Raw genomic sequence first — 19866 nt, 5'->3', positions numbered from 1 at the left:
TTGCGGTTCGTGGGTTTATGCCCCATGTCAGGCTCTGTGCTGGCAGCTCAGAGCCTGGAACCTGCTTCAGATTCTGTGTCTCCCTCTCTATCTCTGCCCCTCCCCCACTCTCGCTCACGTTCTCTCTCACTTTCTCTCTCTCTCTCAAAAATAAATAAACTTTAAAAAAAATTTAAGGAATGTTCTCTTATTGCCTTTGGGATTATATTCTAAATCATTTGTGTGCATTCTGCAAGTTTTGATTTTGATGCTTTCTTGATCTTACCAGAAGATAGATATCAACAAGTTTCAGACAACATCCAGGAAAACATTTTAAGCAATAGTTAAGTTCAATAAATAAGGTAACAAGGATGCACATGAATTGACTGAAGTGAAAAGCATATGAATAACTGTGACTGAAGGCACATGAGGACAGATAATCACAACTATGTTGTGTCTGCCACCTAGCCGATAGCCATTATAAGGCATCATGGATTGTAACATCGATTGTAGAAGATTTCAGTGATATTAAAATGTGAGGGAAATGTGCATGTTAGAATTGCTGCACAATGAGTAGGAATTTTGCCTCTGGGAATGGAAAGTTGCATTAATAAAGTAAGACAGGAGTATATATAATTAATTTAAATAAATATGCCTTTTCAGGACTTAGTGTATTATCAAAGCAGTATAGAGTCATTGGTCTGGGGAGTAATTGAGAGAAATAGGAAATGCTAAAGAGAGAACTTTGAGGACTTCCTGTATTTAAAGGTGGCTTCGCAAAGAGAATAGAGGAATTTAAATACTTTCCCACATTTTGAGGGTTTTTTTTTTTAAAACTAATGACAATCCAGGTTCCTAGACAACTGGAAGATAGACCCCACTGTCACAGATTCATTTTTCTCACAAGTATTAGCCTGGTCTTTGCTATTGGCATAAGTAATTGTATCTATAGCAGAATTATGGAACCATGATGTCAGAAGTTAAGCAAAGTATTTGGCAAGGTATCAGTACTAACCAATTGGACTGATAACATGACTTATATACAAAAATAATACTTTTTGCCTTTAGGGTTTTGATAAATTATAAAAAACTAAGGTTAAAATTGGTAATGTTCTAAGCATCGTAATTCAACAATTAAAAATGAGAGAGAATTTCTGCTTCTGAGAAGATAGACTAGACACAGTTTTCCCTTGTTTTTCCTTCTAAGAACTACTAAAACCTGAATATTATATATAATACATGAGCTCATGAGAGGTCGAGAGAAGGCAGAATGGCTAGGCATCACAGGACCCAAAGAATGACATAGGAGAGAATTTTCTGGCTTTTCATGTTGCGTCATATATCCCACACTTTGAGCTGGAGAAGCTGATAACCCAGAAGCACCAATGGGCACCCCAAAAAAAGAAGTCCCAACAAAAAGCTTAATTTCTTTAGCCAAATACTAGGAGAGGGGCACACTAGCAAAACAGAAACATCATCATCATCATCATCATCATCATCATCATCATCATCATAGAGGGGCACATTAGCAAGACAGAAAATTTGTAATAACAACAACAACCACTACTCTATTTAATCAAAGTCCAAAGGAAAAAAACTGTTCTCCCACACAATCTCACCAGCAAAGGATAGGTAGGGAGTGTAGACCTCCACCCTTACCAGACTATATTGATGTGCACCAACACCCCTCCTGCAGTAATGTCAGATTAGGCCACATACATAGCCAGCCAAGACTTTAATCCCCGCCAAATGGTTAACTAGCGCCGCCCCCCCCCCACCCCCGCAACACACACTGTAGTAGATACCAACCAGTTCCATCTTGGAGTGTGTCAGAAGAGACCTAGTGGAGAATGAATACTTTCACCATCACCCACCAGTAAAGATGCCTACCTCCTCCCCTTATATATTGTCACTGGAGGCCACATGGGGAGTAGTAGTGAAGCATTCATACTCTTCTCATCAAGGGAGATGTCAGTGAAGGCTTGATGGTGAACTAGAAGTAAGGCTAGGCTAGAAGCCACCACCTCATCTCTGGTGTCAGTGGAGGCTGAGTGGGGAACCTAGACTTCTGCTCCCACTTCATGGTAATGAGATAGTACCTCCCAGCTTCCTTTGCTACAGCAGAGCCAAACAAAGCCAGCTAACATAGAAGATTTAAGCATGATCTAGAGTGTCTCTCTTAACATAATACCCAAAGTGTCCAGATTTTGATTGAAAATCAGTTGTCATACAAAGGAAATTCTCAAATTGAATGAAAAAAGACAGCCAGTAGAGACCAACATGGAGATGACAAAGCTACTACTCTTAAAATTATCTGACAAAGGGGTGCCTGGGTGGCTCAGTAGGTGAAGTGTCAACTCTTGATCTCAGCTCAGGCCTTGATCTCAGGGTCATGAATTCAAGCCTTGCATTGGGTGTGGAGCCTACTTAAAAAAATAAAAAAAGCTATGTGACAAAGATCGTAGAGCAGCTATCATAAAAATACTTCAACAAGCCAATTATGAGCATGCTTGAAACAAAAAAATTAAGGGTCTCAGCAAAAAGAAAATCTGCAAAAAAAAATAAGAATCCAGTGGGAATTTTTGAACTGAAAAATCTAACAACCAAAATAAAAACAGATAAGCTCAAGAGTAGAATGGAGGTGATAGAAGAAAGAATTAGTAAACTGAATAATAGATAAGTGGGGATTACCATATCTAAACAACAGAGAGGAAATGGAGTAAAATAAAATGAATAAAGCCTTCGGGACTTGTGGGGCTATAACAAAGAGCTAACATTTGTGCCATTGGAGTCCCAGAAGAGGAGTAAAAAGGCATGACTGGAAAATTATTGCATGAAATGGTAAGTGGTAGCTAAAAACTTAAAGTTGGCAAAATATATAAACCTACAGGTTCAAGAAGCCACCAAATTCCAGACAAGATAGGGGTGCCTGGGTGGCTCAGTCGGTTAAGCACCCAGCTCTTGATTTTGGCCCGGGTCATGATCTCACAGTTCATGAGTTCAAGCCCCACATCAGGCTCTGTGCTGGTGATGTGGAGCCTCCTTGGGATTCTCTCTCTTTTTCCCTCTCTGCCCCTCCCCAACTCATGCTGTCTCTGTCTCAAAAATAAAATGCGGTTCCTGTGTGGTGCAGTCGGTGAAGTGTCCAACTTCAGCTCAGGTCATGATCTCATGGCTCGATGGGTTCAAGCCTCACATTGGGCTCTGTGCTGACAGCTCGGAGCCTGGAGCCTGCTTTGGAATCTGTGTCTGTCTCCCTCTTTGCTCCCCCCACCCCCGTGCTCACTGTCTCTCAAAAATAAACTTAAAAAACTTTTTAAAAAGAAAATAAACATTAAAAAAAAATTCCAGGGCTGCCTGGGTGGCTCAGTCAGTTGGGCGTCTGACTTCAGCTCAGGTCGTGATCTTGCAGTTCATGAGTTCGAGCCCCGCATCGGGCTCTGTGCTGACAGCTCAGAGCCTGGAGCCTGCTTTGGAATCTTTGTCTCCCTCTCTCTCTGCCCCTCCCCAACTCATGCTCTGTCTCTCCCTCTCTTTCAAAAATAAATAAACATTAAAAACAAAATTACAGACAGGATAAAACAAAGCACTCCACACAAGGACATCTTCTATACAAACCTCTGAAAACTAAAGAAAAAAGTCTTCATAGCATTGAGAAAGAAACGATACTATAAGGAGGGAAACTTGAATGACAACAGATTTCTCATCAGAAACCATGGATGTGGAATAACATTTGTCAAGTCCCGAATGAAGAGCTGCTGTTTTTAAGAAAACTCTTCATACCCAAATATATAAATCAATTAATCACAAACATACAGAAACTCATTGATAATAATACCATAATAGTAAGGGACTTCAACACCCACTTACCGCAATGGACAGATCATCTAAACAGAAAATCAACAAAGAAACAATGGCTTTGAATGACACACTGGACTGGATGGACTTAACAGATATATTCAGAACATTTCATCCTAAAGCAGAATACACACTCTTCTCAAGTGCACATGGAAATTCCCTGGAATATATCACATACTGGGTCACAAATCAGCCCTCGACAGTTAAAAAAGATCAAGATCATACCATGCATATTTTCAGACCACAATGTTGTGAAACTCGAAGTCAATTACGAGAAAAAATTAGGAAAGACAATGAATACTTGCAGATTTACAGAACATCCTACTGAAAAACGAATGGACTAACAAAGAGGAAATTAAGTACATGGAAGCCAATGAGAATGGTAGCATAACAGCCTAAAAGCTCTGGGATGCAGCAAAGGCAGTCATAAGAGGGAAGTATATAGCAATGTCATGTAGGCCTTCCTTAAGAAGGAAGAAAGGTCTCAGATGCACAACCTAACCTTACACCTTAACGAGCTGGAAAAAGAACAGCAAATAAAACCCCAAACCAGTAGAAGATGGGAAATAATAAAGATTAGAGCAGAAATCAATGCTTGACCACACACACACACACACACACACACACACACACACACACACACACACACACACACTAGAACAGATCAGTGAAACCCATGGCTGGTTCTTTGAATGAATCAACAAAATTGATAAACCTGTAGCCAGTTTGATCAAAAATAAAAAGGAAAGGACCCAAATAAATAAAGTCAAGAATGAAAGAGGAGAAATCACAACCAACACAGCAGAAATACAAACAATAATGAGATTATTATGAGCAATTATATGCCAGTAAATTGGGCAATCTTGAAGAAATGGAAAAATTCCTAGAAACATATAAACTACCAAAACTGAAACATGAAGAAGTAGAGAATTTTAACAGATCAATAACCAGTAAAGAAATTGAATTAGTAATCAAAAACGTCCCAAAAAACAAGAGTCCAGAGCTGTGTGGCTTTCCAGAGGAATTTTACCAAACCATTTAAAGAAGAGTTAACACCTATTCTTTTGAAGCTTTTCCAAAAAAATAGAAATGGAAGGAAAACTTCCAAACTCATCCTATGAGGCCTATGACGTGATCCTGTCAATAGACGCAGAGAAAGCATTTGACAAAATGCTTATTTGACAAAATACAGCATCCTTTCTTGATTAAAAACCCCTCAAGCAAATAGAGATAGAAGGGTCATACCTCAAGATCATAAAAACCATATATGAAAAACTCACCTTTAATATCATCCTCAGTGGGAAAAACTGAGAGCTTTTCTCCCTAAGATCAGGAACACAACGTGGATGTTCACTCTCGCCACTGTTTTTCAACATAGTATTGGAAGTCCTAGCCTCAGAAGTCAGACAACACAGAGGAATAAAAAGGCATCCAAATCAGCACGGAGGAGGTCACACTTTAACTCTTTGCAGATGACATGATCCTCTGTATGGAAAATCCAAAAGATTACACCAAAAAACTACTAGAACTGATTCATGAATTCAGCAAAGTTGCCGGATATAAAACCAATGCACCAAAATTGGTTTCATTTCTGTACACCAATAATGAAGCAGCAGAAAGGGAAATCAAGGAATCGATCCCATTTACAGTTGCACCAAAAACCGTTAAATACCTAGAAATAAACCTAACCAAAGAGGTGAAAAATCTATTTTGATGGCTTCCTGTCTTGTGTTTAGGTCTTTCATCCGTTTTGAGTTTATTTTTGTGTATGGTAAGAAACTGGTCCAGATTCATTCTTCTGCATGTTGCTGTCCAGTTTTCCCAACACCATTTGCTGTCTTTATTGCATTGGATATTCTTTCCTGCTTATGAAAACTGTAGAAAGCTTATGAAAGAAATTGAAGACACAAAAAATGGAAAAATATTCCATGCTCATGGATTGGAAGAACAAACATTGTTAAAATGTTGATACTACCCAAAGCAATCTACATATTCACCGCAATCCCTATCAAAATAACACCAGCATTCTCCACAGAGCTAGAAGAAACAATCCTAAAATTTGTATGGAACCACACACACACACACACACACACACACACACACACACACAAAAGCCAAAGCAGTTCTGAAAAAAACAAAGCTGGAGGCATCACAGTTCCAGACTTCAAGATGTACTACAAATCTGTAATCATCAAGACAGTATGGGACTAGCACAAAAACAGACATTTAGGTCAATGGAACAGAATAGGGAATACAGAAATGGGCCCACAAATGAATGACCAACTAATCTTTGACAAAGCAGGAAAGAATATCCAGTGGAATAAAGGCAGCAAATGGTGTTAGGAAAACTGGACAGCAACATGCAGAAGAATGAATCTGGACCACTTTCATAAACCATACACAAAAACAAACTCAAAATGGGTGAAAGACCTAAACATAAGACAGGAAACCATCAAAATCCTTGAGGAGAAAGCAGGCAAAAACCTCTTTGACCTTGGCCATAGCAACTTCTTACTCAACATGTCTCCAGAGAGAAGGGAAACAAAAGCAAAAATGAACTATTGGGCCCTCATCAAGATAAAAAGCTTCTGCAGGCAAAGGAAACAACCAGCCAAACTAAAAGGCAACGGACAGAGTGGGAGAAGATATTTGCAAATGACATAACAGATAAAGGGTTAGTATCCAAAATCTATAACTTACCAAACTCAACACCCAAAAACAAATAACCCAGTGAAGAAATGGGCAAAAGACATAAATAGACACTTTTCTAAAGAAGACATCCAGATGGTCAACAGACACATGAGAAAACTCAGTATCACTCATCATCAGAGAAATACAAATCAAAACCACAATGAGACACCACCTCACACCAGTCAGAATGGTTAAAATGAACAACTCAGGCAATGACAGATGCTGGCAAGTATGTGAAGAAAGAGGAACCCTTTTGCATTGCGGATGGTAATGCAAACTGTTGCAGCCACTCTGGAAAACAGTATGGAGGATCCACAAAAAATTAAAAATAGAACTACTCTACGACCCAGCAATTGCACTACTAGGTATTTATCCAAGGGATACAGGGGTGCTGTTTCAAAGGGGCACTTGCACCTCAATGTTTATAGCAGTGCCATCGACAATTACCGAAGTATGGGAAGAGCCCAAATGTCCATCGACAGATGAATGGATAAAGAAGATGTGGTACATATATATAGTGAAGTATTACTCGGCAATCAAAAAGAATGAGATCTTGCCATATGCAACAATGTGGATGGAACTAGGGTATATTATGCTAAGTGAAATTAGAGAAAAGCAAGTATCATATGACTTCACTCATACGTGTAATTTAAGATACAAAACATGACCATAAGGGAAGAAAGCAAAAATAATATAAAATCAGGGAGGGGGACAAAACATAAGAGACTCTTAAATATAGAGAACAAACTGCTGGAGGGGTTGTGGGAGGAGGGATGGGCTAAATGGGCAAGGGGCATTAAGGAGGACACTTGTTGGTATGAGCACTGGGTGTTATATGTAGGGGATGAATCACTGGATTCTACCCCCAAAATCATTATTGCACATCTATGCTAAGTAACTTGGATGTAAATTAAAAAATAAAATAAATGGAAATTGTATTAAATGTGAAATGCTTAGTCTTCCAAGGATTAGTGTAGAGCTATATCTAAACCAAACTCTGTAAGTATTATTGACAGTTTAAAATTTAAAATTCTTAATTTTGTAAAATACTTAGTACTTTCAAAGTATATGAATGTGTGATATTTCCATTTTCAGGATGCTGGCAGGAAATTTAATTTTTGAGAAATGATTGTAAAATAAGGAAAAGAAATATTTAGATAAGGGGATCTGCTGAATCATACATATAGAAGAAATATTAAGTCAAAAATGTGAGCTACTGGTTGATGAAGCTTCTCTTTCACATGGAGTCATGCTGGCCAGATTGTACCAAAAAGGCGCACTCCAGCCAAAGTCCAGCTCTGAATTGGCCTATTTCATGTTTGTATTTTAACATTTGTCCTTTATCCCTTAATGTTGGTTTCCACTTGTGCAATATACACTGAGGTCATCTCTTCAACATCCCACCTCCTGGCATTGTGCATCAGTCATGTAGTTTAAGGAATTAACCTGGGCAACTGAGGCAGGACCTGATAAATCTAACTCAATGAAGAAAATCTGATCCTTCTTGCCTATAATTAGTCTAGGAACCAATGCTTAACTAGTCAGCATATGGCATTCCTTTAGAAATAGGCTGGTTTAGGAATAGGCACATAACTGTGCATCTAGGCCAATGAGACATGCCAATAAGATTCCTTGGAGGCTTCTGGGAAATGTTTTCTCATTCGTGAGTGAGAGTCGTTAGAAAAATAAAAAAGACATTTTTTATTTTTAGACAAAGAAGCACGTAGCTCTAGTTGTTACTATCATCCTATAACCATGAGGAAATCACCTTGGGATAGAACTAATACTATCCTGGGTACTTGATAACATTGTTGAAATGAGTTTCAACCAAACCCGAAGTTCAGTCTACCTCTGAACTTCCAATTGTGTGAACCAATAAAGTTCCTAACTATTTAAGCCAAAAAAGAAGAAAAAAAGAAAAAAAAAAACTTAGAAGTCCCAAGTCAGAACTGTTCTTTGGATTCTTACCACTATTTTCAACTATTTTTCATTGTGGTATAGAACTACAAGAATGAAATAGCAAAGTGCATTCCCACTGAAAACACTTAAGGCTATTTATACTTATTTTAGGATTTTTGTTGCTCAGAGACTTCCAAAAGAAATAGCATTTATTTCTGAAGTTAATAGTGTGATGTTCTACTTACTAATCTTTGAAAAGTTCAGGTAGTTCATAATTTCGATAGCTTGAGTAACTCCTTTTGAAAAGACTTTTCAGGAAACAACTACTCCAGTGATATCCTTCCAACTTTCTGATTTAAAAAAAAATTTTTTATTGTGGTAAAAACACATAATACTAGATTTACCATTTTAACCATTTTGAATGGTTACAGTTCAGTAGTGTCAGATATATTCACATTGTTGTACAACAGCTCTCTAGAATTTTTTTTATCTTGTAATACTGAAGTTCTGCACACTAAACACTTATTTCCCCTTGCCTTGACTGCCAGCCCTTGTAACCAACTTTCTATTTTGTTTCTGTGATTTTGACACTTTTAAAAGGACACTATTTGTCCTTTTGTGACTATCTTATATTGCTTAGCACAGTGATCTTGTGGTTTATCTGTGTGATAGAATTTCCTTCCTTTTTAAGCCTGAACTAACTCTCTCCTTTTTAAAGATTCATGTATTGAATACATGAAAAGTTGATGTATAAGTTATAATGACTCTTTCATACTAGTTTTCCTACAGTGAATAAAGTCAATATACATTAAATTTGGACAGTACATATTCAGCTCTTGCTGATAGAGTTACTTCCTCCTTGTCTCTGACCACTGTGTTCTCATTAGCTTCTAAAATTAAAGGCAATTTTAATTAAAATCTCAAAATTTTCAAATGAACTATTTCCCTTTCTCTCAGTCTCTTCTATGGATGGTTTTTGGCAAAACTCATAAACCAAGATAATTAATAGACACTGTCAACATTTATCTTCCAAATTCAGTTAACATTGAATAATTTTAACCTGAATAGAATCCTGCAAATTTATCTAATGTACCATATTCAAGTTGGAACCAATAACGTGATTAACAACTTTACACCTTTTGTCAGATTTTTAAATTAGGACATGTACGAATAATTTTGTCAAACTCCATTTGGATCATGTCTTGATTTTGAGGTCTATTAATTTATTTGTCCAAGATTATCAATTAACTTGGAGTATCAGTTGTGTGTCCAGCTCCTGATTTAGGCTCAGGTCATGATCCCAGGGTGATGGGATTGAACCCCGAATCAAAGCTCTGTACTAAGTATGGAGCCTGCTTTAGATTCTCTCCCTTCCCCACCCCCTCATTTTCTCTCTCATTTTCTCTCTCCCCCCCTTCCCACCCTCCCTCCCTCGCTCCTCCCACCCCCCTCCATTCCTCCTCACTTCTCCCCCACTTATACTCTCTCAAAAAAAAAAAAATTTATTGACTCAGTTGCTAGATTATGAATCTCAATAAACCTGGCAGTTTAACATTTTTCACTTCAACCATTTATAAAGAATTTCATCATTTATAGGCATCTCCTATGTTGCACTCCTTTGTATTGCTTGAGGAAATCATTAAACATTGTTAAGGCAATAAAACCTTGCCCTTTTTTAAAAAAATTTTTTTTTTCGTTCTAAAGCATTCAAAAAAACTTAGTTGAGAAACAGCCCAGTTTTCTGATTTTCAGTTTGGGACTTCTATGTGAAATCTTTGCTCTTTTTTTAGCAAGACATGTTAAAGTAAATATATATTTTCCTAATTAGCAGTCACATGAACTGCTTATAGTACTCCAGCTTTTTTTTTTTTCTCCTGAAGGAAATATAGCCATCTGTTTTCAGTATCTCCAGGGCCCCTCAAATTCAATTTCTGGTATTCCAGATAGCCTGTACTATTTTCACTTGATCTTAAACATTGCTTTCTAAATGTGATGATTTTGCAAGATGGAATAAAAGATAGAGTTTTAATTTTATTTTTAGTAATTCATTTAAACTTCACACAGCCCTGTAGTATGTCTTGTCTTCAAATGTTTTAAGTTAGTGTCACACTCAGCTGTCAGGAGGCAGAGTTGGGAGCCTATCTGCAAGTCTACAGAACTTAAATATTTATGTTTGTTTGTTTTTTTCCACATAACCAATCTTTGAATGGCTTTTTGAGATTATTCACGGTAGGTAAGAATTAACGCTATGGGATCTGATTTATTTATTTTTTTGTGTATCTTTTTTAAAGTTTATATCTGCAAATGACAGTGCTAGAGTACAGATTTTTGTGAATTGTGTGAGTACATATACATACACCTAATCTTTTGGCTCAGGGATTGCTCCAGGCTCTCAGTTTCCTGCCAGTAGTTATGGAACTTTACTCTTGTTAGTGTCTCTTAACATCCTTCCTGTTTATATAAATTTGGGGTTGTCTGTATTTGGCTTTGACCTGATACTTCCTTGGGACTCTGCTTCCCCTGTAGCTCCCTCTGCTGCAAGCACTGAAGCTACTCTGCGGTGCTCCTTTATTCTCATTCTTTATATCCTGTGAGTGATTTCTCCCTAAGCAAAACAGAGTGGTTTTGTATAAATCTGCCTGATTGTTTGGTTGATATTTTGCCTGGCAGATTAATTACATATTTTCGTGGCGCATATAGCATAGTTTATTACACCACTTATATCTTTTTTTCTCTTTTGCTCCAGATTCATTTACTTATTTGTAGTATATATTATTTAGTTTTTAGTACATTTTTTTAAAACTCTGAAACGTAAAAAGTTGCTTCAATTCAAGTATGACTTTTTTGTAGAAGTCCCATGAAGATCATAAAAATTGAAACATTACCTTGTAGAGGGAGAAATGTTTACAATGTATTATTCAGTGTAAAATCATCAGGCTACAAAATGGTATGGTAGCTACTTTTGTGCTCTGATACACATATACAAAATAAACTTTCTGCAGAAAACTTGGATAACAAAAAATCCTTACCCCCCCCCAAAAAAAACCTGCTAATAAAAATCCCTCCTAATTACCACTTAGAGACAATCATTGTTAATTTTATAGTATATATTCTTTCATTTTTCTCTGTGTGTCTAAAAATTACATCTCTACATAGATCAAAGTAATAAGATGATAAAAGCCCTCTTAAAGCAAAAGTTTGACAGACCTGACTTTACATAACGTTTAAACTTAGTAATATACAAAATACTGTAAGAAAAATTTTCTTAAATGCAGGGACAATATGGAAGAGATATTTGTAACATATCTATTAATCGGATGCAGGAAGTAACTTAGTTTTTTGTATATCATTAATTAGCATCACCATCTATCATATCCTACTAGTCAAGAACTTCAGTTTATCCTAGATACCTTCCTCACACTCCCTTCTCATTTCCAACTGATCTCTCAGTATCTCCTGGGCATCTCTGGAATTTACCCATTTCTTCCATTAAATTCAAGCTTCCAACATAATTCTTTCGTACTAACTGTGGTAGCTCCTTAACTGATCTGCCTACTTTGGTACTAAATTCTAATTCATTTTTCGTATTGCACAAAGTGATCTTTTTGAAACACATTCCTTATCATAGACCATCTTAGAAAAATAGACACTCATTGACTGTGTGTGTGTGTGTGTGTGTGTGTGTGTGTGTGTGTTTAAGAAGTACATAGAGATTGATACATTCTTTCAGAAAAATGAACCAGGCCGTTGTAGACCGTATATACTTACTGTCACAGGGTTATTTGGTGCCTTTTATTCTCTCTTAACCTGGAACACACTTTCCTTCCGTACACCTACATATTCTTCAGAGAATCCTTTCCTGATCTCACTGAATCAGATTATCCTATTATTCACACTTAGACACCACAAAATTCTCTGTTATCAGATTTACCAAAATTTTACAGTAATCTAACTCTTTGAATAATCTCTTTTACTGGACTGTAAGCTCTTTGAAGAAAAGGCCTGTTTTTGCTTACGAATGTATTCTTGGCATGTAATATAGTACCAAGCACCTACTAGACACCTGTCTTAGCTTTGGGTGGGATAACAAAATACCGTAGATTAGGTGGCGTAAACAACAGGCCTTTGTTTCTCATAGTTCTAGAGACTCCGGGGTTCAAGGGTAAGGTGCTGGCCAATTCTGTGTCTGGTGTGAGAGTTTTTTCCCTGCCTTGCACATGGCTGCCATTTTGCTGTGTCCTTTATGGCAGAGAAGCAGTGAGCTGTAGTCCCTTATTCTTCTGTAAGAACTGTAATCCCATCATGGGTGCACCACCCTCATTATTTCATCTAAGCCTAATTATTTACCAAAAGTCCCACCCCGCTAATACCATCACATTGGAGGTGAGGATTTCAACATGAAATTTGGGGGGATACAAACATTCAGTCTATAAAAACACCCCATAAGTATTTGTTGAATTAATGAACACATTAGAAATACAAGCAAAAGATGTAAATAAATTCACAAAAGGAGAGAATACAAGTGCCAGTAAACATATCCGAATATTTTCAACCTCATGTGTGATCAGGAAATAGTTTGGTCCCCATCATGTTGGGAAAATTTTTAAAGATTGATAGTGTTAAGTGTATATTCAAGAACATGTCCATTAGGAGGACAGTATGAAAGAAAAGTATGATTCAGCCATACTGCGGAATATTTTTCAGCTGTTATAATGCATTGGGTTCCTGTGCATTGAAAGTAATCTCATTAGTTTTTGTCTTACAAAAAGAACCTCAAAAGTGACTCTGTATATATGTTTACATTCACACATATCAACTCATAGTAAACTTACTGGAAAAATATTATAGATAATGTTTATCTCTGGTGAGGGAACATAATAGTAGAAGGAGAAATATAAAGTTATGAGTTCTTTTTTTCCTTTTTTAAAACTGGATTTTTTTTGTTTTACTATTTTTACAATGAGAATATTTTTATAGTCATGAAAATATATATATGAGTAAGAGTTAAGGTGGTTAGGGACATAGAGAAAAAAAGCCCATTCTTCATATATAGAAACGTAAAATCAGGAATGCCAAAGGAGCATAGTTTAGTCTGGCATTATGAGCAGTTCCATATTGTTGGAACTTGACATGTGGTACAGTATGGAAGAGAAATGAATCTGAAAAAGAAGACAAAACCAGATCATTGAGGGCCATGTATGTTTTCTCTTAGTATGGTACAACTATGCCACAATCTTTTAAGTAGGATATTGACCCCAGTCATTTTAAATAGGTGACTCTGGGTGATGTATAGATGACACAGTGGAAGAGATTCCTAACCTTTTTATATCTGGATCCCTTTTGTCAGATTTGATGACGCCTGTGGTTACTTTTCTCAAGATTGTATTTTGGATGTATAAAGTAAAATACAAAGTACATTGAAAACCAATTATATTGGATTTCATTTATCAAAATATTAGAAAAACACATTTATGGTATAGTTATATATGTGCTTGTTTAGTAACACATTAAACAAAGAGACCGATACTTTAATTTCAAAACTGTGTTGAGCATAAACAATATTTTAAGATGTATGCATCAGTTCAGTGGCCTTCTGATGGTCTGTCAACCCCAGGTTAAGAACTGTGGGATATGGCATGAGACTGGGAAAATGGAGATCAGTTAGGAAAGCAGTCGATATGGAGATCATGAAAAATCTTAGTGGAGGTCATCTGAACTGATCTTACGAAAGACTTTCTAATTATCATTAAATGTTAACATTTTTGTATTAGTAAAGCAATGTGTGTACATTATATAAATATTAGGAAATACAAATTTAAAACAGGAAAACATCTTCTATGGTACTTTTTTAAAACTTAGTATATCTACTATCCTTGGTTCTTATTGTTGCTCTTACATAGGAATTTTCCTCATTGGTTATGCATTTGGTCTTAATGATACCATCATTGCTTAACTGTCTTCTCTTTGATTTTACAGATTTTTGATTGGTCAGGGAGCACATGTAGGAGCTGTCAACAGTGAAGGAGATACACCATTAGATATTGCTGAGGAGGAGGCAATGGAAGAGCTACTTCAAAATGAAGTTAATCGGCAAGGTAATAAATATAAAAGCAACCTAAATGGAAGAAATGTTTAAAACTGTTTTAGGAAGAATATGGTACTTGACTTTTTCAATAAAATAATTTTTGATACTGAAGGAGAAATCATAGTTTTAGTAGTAAAAAAATCACCTTCCATAACAATATATGTAGTATGAGTCTATTTGAAAAAATAAATGATTCTCAACTGTACATCTTTTTAATACTGTTAAAACTGAAAAAATATCATAAGGTGTAGGATCAGACATAAAATTATATGGTAATAAAAACTTGGGAGAGAAAATAAAATAGGCAAAGAGTGTAGGGAAATGCACAGGGTGATGAGATACATTGCAAATTTAAATAGAGCAGTCAAGAAGTCCTCACTGATGAGTGGGTAGTTAGGCTAAGATCTGAATAGGTAAGGGAATGTATCATGTGAGTCTGGGAAAGAACATTCCAGATAGGAAGCAGCAAGTGCAAGGAGGGGAGGGTGTATGGTATATTTAGAGAAACAACAAGTAAGCTAGTATGACTGAAGCAAGCAGCACAAGGAAGAGGCTGGAAGGAGATGATGTCACAGAGGTAACTGTGAACCATATCACATAAAGCTTTGTGGGCCATTGGAAGGACTTTGGCTTTTAGTCTGAGTGAAGTAGGGGGCCTGTGAGGAATTGAGGTAAAAGAGTGACATGATCTGACCTACTTTAGAAAGGATCTCTGTGACTGTTGTGTTGAGAATAGATTATAGGAGAGTAAGGGCAGAAGTAGATGGTTATGATCAGACTTACTTTAGAAAGGATCTCTGTGGCTTTTGTGTTGCGAATAGATTGTAGGAAAGTAAGGGCTGAAGTAGGTGGTAGTGAACAAAGTGAAGAGAAGAGGTTAGATTTTAGATGTATTTTGAAGGTTTGGCTAAGAGGAATATTGAGTGATTAAGGGGTCTGGTATGCAAGAAAGAAGGGGTAAATGAGATATGAATATTGTGGGGGAAGTAGGGTTTGTGGGAAAAGTTTAGGGATTTATTTTCAGATGTGCCAAGTTTGTTTTGCTGATATTTAAGCAGTTGAATATGTGAACAGAGAGAGATAGGCTAAAAATATAAATTTAGTAGGAGACATCAGTTTATAGATGAAGAATGATTGTTTATGGGTAAAGTTTTGTTTAGGAATAATGAGTGTTTTAAACTGATGATGGTAATAGTTTTACAACTCTGCAAATATACTAAAAACCACTGAATGGTGTCCTGTAAATGGTGTATGAATTGTATCTTGAGATATAATATATAATATGTATATTTTATATGTATATATAATATCTTTATATATAATCTAGCAAATCCTTTTTTTTTTTTTTTTTTTTTTTTGAGAGAGAGAGTGAGAGTTAGCAGGGGTGGGGCAGAGAGAGAGGGAGAGAGAATCCTAAGCAGGCTCCACCTCCACAGGGAGCCTGACGTGGGGCTTGATCTCACGACTGTGAGAATCATGACCTGAGCCGAAACCAAGAGTGGGACACTTAAGCAGTTGAGCCACCCAAGTGCCATGTAGCAGTTCTTTTTTTTTTTTTTTTTTGGGGGGGGGTATATAGTCAGAAAGTTAAAAGGAAGGTTTCAAAAGATACTTATGCACCCATTTTTTTTTTTTTTTTTTTTTTTTAACGTTTTATTTATTTTTGAGACAGGGAGAGACAGAGCATGAACAGGGGAGGGTCAGAGAGAGGGAGACACAGAATCTGAAACAGGCTCCAGGCTCTGAGCTGTCAGCACAGAGCCCGACGCGGGGCTTGAACTCACGGACCGCGAGATCATGACCTGAGCTGAAGTCAGACGCTTAACCGACTGAGCCACCCAGGCGCCCCTGCACCCATTTTTATAACAGTCTTATTCAAATAACCAAAAGATGGAGGTAAACCAGGTGTCTTTTTGGTGGTAAGTGAATAAACAAAATGTGGTTATGAACATACAGTGGACTATTATTCACTAAAAAGGAAATTCTGATACATACTGTAGTATGGATGCACCTTGAGGACATTATGATAAGCAGAAAAAAGCCAGTCACAAAAAGACAAATACTATGATTTCACTTACGTGAGGTACTTCAAGAGTCAGACTAATAGAAACAGTGAGTGGAATGATGGCTGTCACAAGGTGGGAATGGGGGTGGTTGTTTAATGGGTGTAGCATTTCAGTTTTGCAAGATGAAAAGAGTTCTAGAGATGGGTTGCACAAAAATGTAAATGTACTTAACACTACTGAACTGCATACTTAAAATTGTTTATTAAGATGGTAAATTTTATGTGTATTTTACCACAATTAAAAATTAATATGTATGGGGGGCACCTGGGTGGCTCAGTTGGTTAAGCTTCCACCTCTGGAATTTGGCTCAGGTCATGATCGGTTCTTGTGTGGAAGTTTGAAGTGCAGAACCTGTTTGGGATTCCTCCCTCTCCCCCTCTCTCCCTGCCCCTCCTCTGCTTGTACTGCCCCCCCCCCCAAATAAAATAAATAAATTTTAAAAAATTAATATGTACTGCTAAATAAAATTAGTGTGATTTCCACCAAATTCCATTGTTTAGGCAGTGGTTAAATGAGTATTATCAAAAACTCTTTTATTAAGGTGTTAAAAGTATGGGATATTGGTTTAGAAGGTTGGCTTGTACTGAAGTGTCGTTCATCATGAAATAGAAGCAAAGGAGTAGAAGCTAAATTAGTCTCTGATAAAGAGATTTTTATTCCTTGGGATTAGGAAAATTTGTAACTACTAAATGTTTAAAAAAATCTTAAGACACTGAAGCTGAGAGGATATTTAAGTGCCTAAATATACTTGAGGCATTTTAACAAGCAGTTGAAGATCCCCTGGAGCCCAGGAGAAACAGGGCACACATTAGATAAGTAATTATAAACTGGAACTTGGATAAGAACACAGAAGAGCTTTTAACAGGCATGTTCTATTCTAGGCAGTGTTCTGGAATAATGGGATATTCAGGACTTGAGGAAGTTGGACAAATAGAGACAAGCATCACAACCTATAAAGAAATACTACCTTATCAGCCCACCTGGCTGTGATGAATGCCTAGTTAGATAGCTCACCATTTCCTGTTAAACCGTAGTTAAAATAAATCTTTTTATACTAATATTAGTTAGTAATTATCATGAACTAGGAAAGGCATGGAGATGTACTGAAAACTTCTTGCCTTTGGTTTCCTTATATATGAAGGAAACCGTAGTTAAAATAAATCTTTTTATACTAATATTAGTTAGTAATTGTTATGAACTAGGAAAGGCATGGAGATGTACTGAAAACTTCTTGCCTTTGGTTTCCTTATATATGAAGGAAGCTGCTTGCAAAGACTGATTTTAATTACAGTGATTTCAGCGTTGATGAATGTGCCAGCAAATGTTCTGAGTGCTAGGTATTGAAAAATAACAGGGGCACCTGGGTGGCTCAATTGGTTAAGCGTCTGACTTCGGCTCAGGTCATGATCTCATGGTTCGTGAGTTTGAGCCCGCTAACAGCTCAGAGCCTGGCGTCTGCTTCAGATTCTGTGTCTATGAACCTGCCCTGCTCCTGCTCTGTCTCAAAAAAATAATAAATAAATGTTAAAAAAATAATAATTAAAACAAGAAACAGCAACAAATAAAGAAACAAGACAGTCTTTACTCTTAAGAATTTCACAGTATAGCAGAAGTGTCAGATGTATAAACAGCTTCACAATGTAGTGTGCTGTGTGCTAAAATATAGATAGGGACAAAATGTGGGAGAACAGAAAAGTCTATGAGTAACTACTTGCAATGGTAAAAGTTTCAGATTGATGACATTTGAGAATGAGTTTGCTTAGCAGAGAAAGGAGTTGGTGGACAGAAAAGGCATGTCAGGCAGGAGTATCAACATGTGCAAAAGAAAAGGAATTGGAGATATAGCATATGCAGAGAACACATTAGAATTGGAGTGGAGATAGAAAGTCAGAATGGAGTAGATGAGTAGTAGTTGAGACCTGAAAAGATTGGACTGGAGCCAGATGGCGAAGGACATCCGTTTTATAGGCATTAGATGCATCCAAGATCTCCAAGAAGGAAATGAGCCTGATTAGATTTGGTTGTTAGTAGTACAGCTGATGGCACTTTGGAGGATGATTTAGAATGGGAAGTACATGGTGGCATATCTTCCTTGAAGAAGGCTCTTAAATTGGTTCTGCTGAAAGATGATAAGAACAAAGCAATTACATTTAAGATAGAAAAGAGCAGGGCTGTCTTGATATTAAGGTAAAATTAAAACAGTTTGATGAAGAATTGAATGTGGAGATAAAGGAAGAATTGAGGCCACCTGTTTGCGTCCTGAAGTTTTTTAGTTTAAGACTTAATGATAGTTAGGGGCACCTGGGTGGTTCAGTCAGTTAAGCGTTTGACTCTTGCTTTCAGCTCAGGTCATGATCTCTCAGTTCGTGAGTTCAAGCCCCGCATTGGGCTCTATGCTGACAGTGCAGAGCCTGCTTATGATTTTCTCTCCCTCCCCTGTTCACCTGCCTTCTCTCTCTCTCTCTCTCTCTCTCTCAAAATAAACTTTAAAAAGACACCCCCCCCCTTAAAAAAAAAAAGGATTAATGATAGCTAAACTCATATGGGAAAATGTGGGACAAAGCAGGAACAGATTTAGAGAGTATGTGAGTTGGGGGATATATTGAGTTTGCGGCAGCAAAAGGACATCCAGATTACATTGTTTGGTACATTATTGGAACTCAGGAGATACCAGGATGGAAAAATGTAAATCTGGGAGAATAATAGATGAGATGACCCTGGAACTGAACAGTGAAAAGCTAACGCTAATAAGTCTGATTATGTGTGCCAGAAATTGAGCAATGGGCTTGATTTCATTTCATCTGCACAATTCTCAGAGATTACTACTACTCTTACCCCCATTTTACAGATGACAAATTGAGGCTCAGTGATTTGCCAAAGATCATATGGGTGGGAAGTAAGTACTGTAGTTTAGTCCCAAATAGTGTGACAGATATCTTGAGCCCACACTCTCCATCACTAGCATACTGCATTTTATTAAGAGTGTCTCCTAGAAGATACTTCATGATGTTCATTTTATTCATGTAATGGGAATACATGAATTTCTATAGCATAACTTTATTTCAGAGAAACAAAATGAAGGGATATCTCTGATAGATTTTAATAATTTTAAAAAGAGCCCCTTAAATATATCTCTTGCATTGATAAGATTACTCAAATTGTTTATCCTGATATGTTTTTATTTCATATTTTAAATTTTCTAATTCTTCCAGCTCTAATTCTCATATAATATATTTGATCAGTAACTAGTCATCCTTAAGGAAATTGCCTTTGAAACTAGAAATGATT

At 36.8% G+C, this 19866-nt stretch overlaps 1 protein-coding gene across 7 annotated transcripts in view; it reads left to right on the top strand.

Annotated features, from left to right (window-relative positions):
* Positions 1-19866, top strand: part of PPP1R12A (protein phosphatase 1 regulatory subunit 12A) — a 160717-nt gene that overhangs the window by 63037 nt on the left and 77814 nt on the right. For 6 of the 7 annotated variants that reach the window (XR_006204963.1, XM_042947242.1, XM_042947243.1 and 3 more), the window contains exon 3: positions 14404-14522. Coding sequence is in view for 5 of the 7 variants with exons in the window: in XM_042947242.1 (XP_042803176.1) it covers positions 14404-14522 (119 nt within the window). In the remaining 2 variants the exon portion in view is untranslated. Of the gene's footprint in view, positions 1-14403; positions 14523-14708; positions 15184-19866 lie in introns of those variants that run through there. The other variant, XM_042947246.1, reaches the window with a different exon arrangement.

This window comes from Panthera leo, chromosome B4, assembly GCF_018350215.1.
Source record: "Panthera leo isolate Ple1 chromosome B4, P.leo_Ple1_pat1.1, whole genome shotgun sequence".
Taxonomy (NCBI): Eukaryota; Metazoa; Chordata; class Mammalia; order Carnivora; family Felidae; genus Panthera; species Panthera leo.
Note: the sequence above shows the minus strand (reverse complement) of the source record. Positions and strands in the feature narration are given on the sequence as shown.